This window comes from Centruroides sculpturatus, unplaced genomic scaffold (genome assembly GCF_000671375.1).
Source record: "Centruroides sculpturatus isolate CEXI.00-Female unplaced genomic scaffold, Cexi_2.0 scaffold323, whole genome shotgun sequence".
Lineage (NCBI taxonomy): Eukaryota > Metazoa > Arthropoda > Arachnida > Scorpiones > Buthidae > Centruroides > Centruroides sculpturatus.
This window is the reverse complement of record NW_019384566.1, coordinates 534,262-541,775: the sequence shown is the minus strand read 5'-3', so window position 1 is coordinate 541,775 and position 7,514 is coordinate 534,262. Positions and strand designations below refer to the sequence as shown.

Genomic DNA, 7,514 nt, shown 5'->3' with positions numbered 1-7,514 from the left:
TATTTTTAAAACTATTAATTATATAATTAACATTAAAGACATAGAGTTAAATATTTCTGGTTTTTTTCCAAAAATTTCTTGAAAGTTTTAGAAACTGAAACTTTTAATCTAATTTTTTCTAGGAACCATTGAATTTCTTACTCAAAGTTTTCAACATTTTGTTTATTTATTCCGAATATTTTTGAAAAATTTTAATATGAATTTCTGAATCTTTTATATCTATTTATTTATTTATTTAAAAATTTTATATGGAAATACCAAATCTTTGATGACATTTTCTGGAAGTTTATGTAAGTGGTCTTGAAATTTTGATGAAATTTTGTGAAAATTTTATTATGATATTTAGTTAAACTTTATGAAAATTTTGTGTAGTAATCATTGAACTTCTTGGTTAAGTTTTTATTTATATTTATTTTTTTAAATTTTGCATTGAGTTACCGAATTCCTGCTCCCACCCTAAGCAAACTTTGATGAACTACCTTAGAAAATTCATGTTATCATTTCGAATACTTTCATACATATTCATCAAAGACGTACAGTACGAGCAGAAATCAGACAAACTATTACTCGCTATAATTGTTTTTAATTCCTAAACAGAAAAATCAATACAATTTCGCATTTATTATCGCTTTATTTTAATAAAACACTTGAATTTTTATCAACCTCCGAAGAAATTAAATTTTTTATAATTAATGGAAATATTAATTAAAATCAAATTATGAAAATTGGTTTTTATTATTATTATTGACATTTGACGCATATGACACTATTTAGCGACATGTGCCGCATTAGATGCGTCAGTTACTAAATAGGAAATAAAAATAAGAAAAATTCCTCTAAAAATCTATTTATACATCTTTACAGTTCTAAAAAAAATTTGAACAAGTTTAAAAATAATAAATATATCATGTTCTATAAATAATTTAATAGCAAACTTCACGCGTGTATACACGAAAAAGCGCAAAAATAATTAATGGCAAATCCCGGAAATTTCAATCAAGGTAATGTTCGGTGCGCGATATATGGTAAACCCGAATCGAAGGAAGAGGAGGATGTGGTGTGTTTCTTTAGATCGTGCCGTTGTTTAAGCACACAGCATGTGTCACGATCTGACACGGGGCATCCCGTGGAGGCGGAGCCACCGTTTCATAAAGGGAGTTGCGTTGTACTTCCGTCATTCACGCTACCGTATATCGGACGGGATGGATGACGTCAGAAGTACACAGTCTGCCACCGAATACTTGTACGTTTCATACCCCTATCAGGATTACTCGTATAGAAGACGAAGTTACGTGTACGCTCCCTCTCAACCCAATACTGTGGCTAGAAGGAACGAAAGAGAGCGCAAAAGGGTCAAGTTGGTCAATTTAGGTTTCGCAAGATTACGTCAGTACATACCTCACTCCAACAAAAGTAAAAAATTGAGCAAAGTGGAAACTTTGAGATCTGCAATCGATTATATTAAACGGCTACAGCAGTTACTCGAAGAACAAGATGATTCTGGAATATATTTTGAAGATCCTAATCAGGATTTGACGGATCTTTCGAGATATCCTGAAGGATACACCATAATCTCCAGGTATTCTAATGGATCTACATGGACCACTTCCAATAATATCATTGGAGATCCTAATTATTGTAGTAACTCCATGGATGATGTCAGATATTTCGCTTGTTCTGTAAGTAAACCCGTAAAAATTTTTTAGTTAAAATTATATAAAATTTGGTTTATTTTTTATAAAATAAACTAAAGCCTAACTTAATCTAATAAAAAAATTTACTTTAAAATAATGTTAAAATATTCTAAAAGCTCACTAAATTTTAACGTCTGTACAACTTTCTAAACGAAAAAATTAAAGTTTAAATTTTAAAAAATAATATAATTAAATGATTATTTTAAACACATACTTTTTAAATATTAAGTTTTCAATTAAAAAATAAATAAAATAAAATAAATTTTGTAGTAAGAAATTCTAAGAATTAAAAAACGAAATTGTTAAATTGTGATAAATTATCCCCAAAATACAGAAACTTGTCTGGAAATTACACAATTAATTTTAATTAAATAACTTTGTTATAAAATTTGTTAAAATTATTAATTGAAATCATTTATCAGTCTTAATTGGTTTCTATTGATTTTGAATCCATCGATAGTAATTTAATTAGCATAACTTAATTATTAATTGTAAAGTTATTTGAAGGTAAAATAATTAATTTTATATCTTCGGATATCTTAAAATAAATAATTAAATACTTTATTTCTACTTTTAAAGTTACTTTAATGAATCTATAATATTTAAATCCAATGATTTTAAATGATTATTAATTCATTGTGATAAATATAATTTTAATTTTAAAAAATTAGTTGCAAACCTTAAAATTATTTATATAATTTTTATGAAAAAATTAATTAAACATCTTAAAATTTATGCTATTTAGATGTATGAATTTCTCAATTTGTTTTATAGATTTTTTTGATAATTAATTTTAAAAAGTCTTTAAAAATCTTAAAAATTTTGTAAATTAATTTTTGGGCTAATTTTTGAATATATAAAACATTCAAAAATAAAAATTATTTGAACAAAAAATTTCAAATTAATCACGTCTAATATATTCAGAACACAATATCAGATAAAATTTTTGTGTTTTTGAACAATGAAATTTTAAAAAATACATAAATTAATCTTTACATTCATTAAATTTAATAATTTTAAATAAATTTAAGTTAATTTATTTTATTTAAATTAATATAAATTAACTGAAATACACTCTTAAGCCGAATCGATCTAAAAAACCTTAAACTTTTAACTAAAAAAATTTTTTTAATGTATTTTATTTTTTAAATAACACGAATTTAATATTTTAAAATCAAAATATAGCATTAAATAAAATTTAGTAAGTGAATTAAGTGGAACATTAATATTAAACTAAGCTTATCACTTGCAATTCATCTTTCCAAGCAAGAAGAATGTCACGAATATTATAAAAACTATAATTTAAACGCTTTATTCTTAATTCAAAAACAGAAGATAAAAATAAAATAATAAATTTTGCATTTTTATTTATAAAAAAAAAAAAAAATACTTATTTTGTGTAAATCCGAGTTTCGATGAATTAAAGATATTTATTTTTAAAATAAATTATATATCTGGCTTTATTTAATTAAATTTTTATTATTTATTTTAATTATTTTTGATTTAATATAATTATTATAATTAATCCAATCAAAAAAAAATTAAGTAGAAACTTCTGTTACCTTTTGAGGCTTTATGTTATATGTAGGAAGCCTTATATTAAATTATACTAAGCAAATCTTACTTTTGTTAGATTATGCTAGCCTTACTTCTTGTTTGTATTTTAAGCATGTACTGTACAGTACTTCTTTATGTTAATGTATACAAACTTTAAGTCTTATGTACAGTACGTTATACTGTACTGTACATACTTAGTATATGGTATTGTACGTAAGATTATAATATATAAGCTTAGACCTATATACAATATACTAAATACCTGTATATGGTTATATACGGTGTAAGGCTACAATAAAGTATGCTAATATTTGTATAGATAAAGTAAAATGTAAGTTATAATACAATAAAGTATGCTTAACATGATTACATAAAGTATAAGGCTTATAGTAACTGATACCAATTCTTAACTGACATTATACTATGTATACTAATTTTCCATTAACATTATTCTAAAATTTTATATAATTAGCAACAGCGACATAAAAAAACTTAAGATATTTATTATTATCTATAAACACTAATTTATTATTTTAATAATATTATTATTAAAGTCATTCTCAAATTTTAAAAGCATAATTTTAAAAAATAATAATAAGTATTGATTTGTTTTACAATTGTTAAAACAAATTCTTTGTAAACATACGTGTAAAAATTTTTATTACTTTTTCTTTAATTGTGGCGAAATGAAATCATGTTATGTGAAACACTCCCCGAAAACAAATTTTGTTTTATTATTTTCAAAAATTTTAATGTGCCAAAATATAATCAAATTTAGTTTTTCTGTGTTTCAGCATAAATAACCGAAAAAGCACCCCTTTTATATCAAGTAATAGAAACGGATTGATACTTTTTCGACTTTTTATGATAAAACAAATAATTTTCGTTACTTATGAAAATGTAAAGACAAAAATTATTTTTATCGTTCGACGTTTTTATCATATTCAGTGTCTCAACTTAAAAAAAAAAATTAATTACAAAATATTCATGTATCAATAAATACATTTGAAACATAATTTCATTCAATATATTAAAGATATGGCTCTTAATGACAAAGGTTTTCATAATTTTGTTTCATATTTCGTCTTTAATAACATAAGATCTATTTAACAATAATTTAATTTCATTTGAAACAAAAGTAAGAAACAACTGAAAGAGAAGTACGAAAATTTCGTCATATTAATCTTTTAATATGTGCTTTTTCTCCAAAATTTCAGAGTGCCAAGTATTTGTTTCTTCATTTAAATTCGCTGAATTTTTGGTAATATAAACATCAAATTGTTTTGTAAAATAGCTGAAAAAAGCTTAAAATATTTGAATTAATTAGAATTAAGCATATCCTAAAAATTTTAAGTTCCTAATTCAAATAAATTCAAAGACGATCTCCATACGTAGAAGAATATAAAGGAAATAACCTAAAACAAAATTAAAACACCAATTCATTTCGAAAAAAATTATTTAAAATATTTACTTAAAATAATAAAAAAGTTATAATCAAATGAACATAAGTGGTATTGGATATTCTTACATAGTATAATGTGAATTTTTATGAAACAAGAAAAAATCAAACAATTATTACACTGACGTCGATGAGTGTTAATAACGAAGAATTGTAATTAGGGTCGAATATACATCTATATACATAAATCTAAACAAGCTTAGATTTAGATTTATGTATATAGATATTTGTATAATTGAATCCCAAGCTATAGCTTAGGGATTCAATTGTAAGCCTTACATGATGAATACAATACCTAAAATTAAGGGCTTTTAAATTCAATAGTCAATAGAGAAAGAAGAACCTATGAGTTACTATATTTTACAATTTAGTGGCACACGTTTAAATCCCGGCTCTGACCGTTATCATTTAGATTTAAGAGAATTAAAACGAATACAATTTATTTAAATAATTAAAAAAATATATTATTTCTAATTTTTAAGCTATAAATTTATTTTTTAATTTTTAAAAACATAAATACGAATAAATGTAAAGAAATTTGTCGTAAATTTAGTTAGAAACTAATAATTCATATAGATTTAATGCTCCCCTATCTTGACCAAGGTTTTAAGCTCTTCACCAATTTTAGGCTTTTATTCTCTAGCTTAAGATCTACTTTAAGACTTTAAACTGAAAGAAAGAATTTAAGTATTCGGTCGACAAACTTCTCCCTAAGTTATTTTTAACTAATAGCAACGGCAGAAACTGCAATATTTTCAACGAAATTATACTATAATCTTTCTTTCTTCTGAGGAAATCAAGAAGAGGGATTCTAGTGTAATTTTGTTGAAAATATTGCAGTTTCTGTCACTACGTTAATTAGAAATAATGGCAAATTTTATAATTATATCGGGAATGGAGCGTAATATTGTCATTTTGTTGTAATATAGTTTTTGTAATCGAGCATATGTATTATCGGCAATAGTATTGAATTCAGGAATACCTGGCAGTATTTTTCATCAAAAATGTAAAATCCACTTGAGAAGAAGAAAAATTCTATTGTTTACAAAACTTATGTAATTTACACAATTTTAGCCACGTGTAACCGTATTCTGTTGTCTGTTCCATTCCGAGGAAATATGGACACAACATACGTTTTAATTTAATACGTTTCATTCTCACATTCACACGAATTTCTCTTTTTATTATTCATTTGCATACATAGTTATATAAATAAATCACGATAATCATGATGTTGATACTTCAAAAAGATATTTCCTATATTGCTTCCACTTGCTGTTATCGTTAGAGGGCATCGAGAATAAGTTCGTACGTAAATTATGTGACTAGATGTAAAAGATGTATACACGTATACAGTATTTTTGGTTAAAGTAATGCACATACTTGAACATTCCTTTACTCCTTACTATATTCGTTTCTGATCTTATATAACACTGAAGATGATATTTGTAAAACATATTATTGTCATTGTGTTTGAATAATCGCATTATTAAAGCTTGCAATGAAACGCACATAGGACCTATCTAAAAATGCTTTCTGTGCACGAACGTGTTGCATATTTAGGTGTAGAGTTGTCTAAAAATGATTCGCGAGAATCCCAATCGGATGAGCACGAAAAGATCAAAAGATATATAGACAACACAGCGTTTTCTTTTGATATTTCGTAAAGAAAATGAATTTCATGAAGTTATATGAGTGCGTGTTATCAGTGGTCTTAGAAAAGAAATACTCAAAGTAATTATTTTTGATTTATTATTTCTTTTGTGCATTAATTGAAGATCTTTTTCAGAACTAGAATAGATACGAAGATGAAATCCTATTTTGATAATTTAAACAAAAAATATACAACAATTTGTATAACGGTGTTAAGTCGCAACAGAAATTCTCAATCGATGATGTCCAAAAATCTCACTAGAGCTAAAGTTTTTCGAGTGAATTTTTAGACAGATTCTGATTTTTCTCTGATTAAAAAAGCTTAAAGTCTGCAATAAAGTTACTTTATTCATATTTGCTCATGTTTCGGATTCATCAGTGGTGCATTCAGCAGGAAAAAAGTATATTAAAACAAGAAACATCTAATTTGATAGAAAAGGGTCTTGAAAAATCAAGATACACCAAGGCAAGTCTTGCCCTCGTATGTGATGAATTTTATTTTTGGTTACAGCGCCAATTTTGTACTTTGCGATTTTCACGTATCTGTCTGGACGATATATTTAAATGATACAAATATACTGAACGATAATCGTAAGTTATGCGAACAATATAAATGATTCACGTGTAGGTTAAATACTATAAAGAGGTTGTGAAGGAATCCATCAACAAGAATAATTGTTCATTGTTCAGCACATTGTTCTCAATAATAAATTATGTGACTCCGGATCGGTTTCGAACTTGGATCCTTCAGTAATTGCTCTTAAATTATTAAATTTGTTTTGTTTTACTTATTATGTTTTGTTCCGAGTTCGAGTATCATTGTTACCAGATATATAGGCTATAAATTTCATGTTTTTCGACACGTGATATTTATGTATATTTAGTGATAATTATGCTAAAATTTCAACAGAGGATCTTTTCTGTGTGATTTATTTTAGTAAGCTTAAGTAACAATAATTAATTTAGAACGAACTATTACTTATTACAGTAGATCCCCCTATGAGACGGGTTCCTATAATTACGATTCCTATAAGACGGCGAAAAAATTGTGGCGGTATCCGTAAACAACGGTAAAAAACTTCTATAATTACGTAAAACGTCATCGGGCAGCCGAACTACTTTCCGCCGTCCAGCGCTACGCTACGGACAGT

General features: G+C 25.6%; 1 protein-coding gene across 1 annotated transcript; it reads left to right on the top strand.

Moving 5' to 3' along the window:
- The first annotated feature begins 705 nt into the window (after positions 1-705).
- LOC111624070 (achaete-scute complex protein T3-like) lies at positions 706-1,706 on the top strand. Its single transcript, XM_023366851.1, has one exon. The coding sequence runs from the start codon at positions 1,098-1,100 to the stop codon at positions 1,704-1,706; it is 609 nt and encodes a 202-aa protein (XP_023222619.1). The 5' UTR covers positions 706-1,097.
- The last annotated feature ends 5,808 nt before the right edge of the window (positions 1,707-7,514 follow it).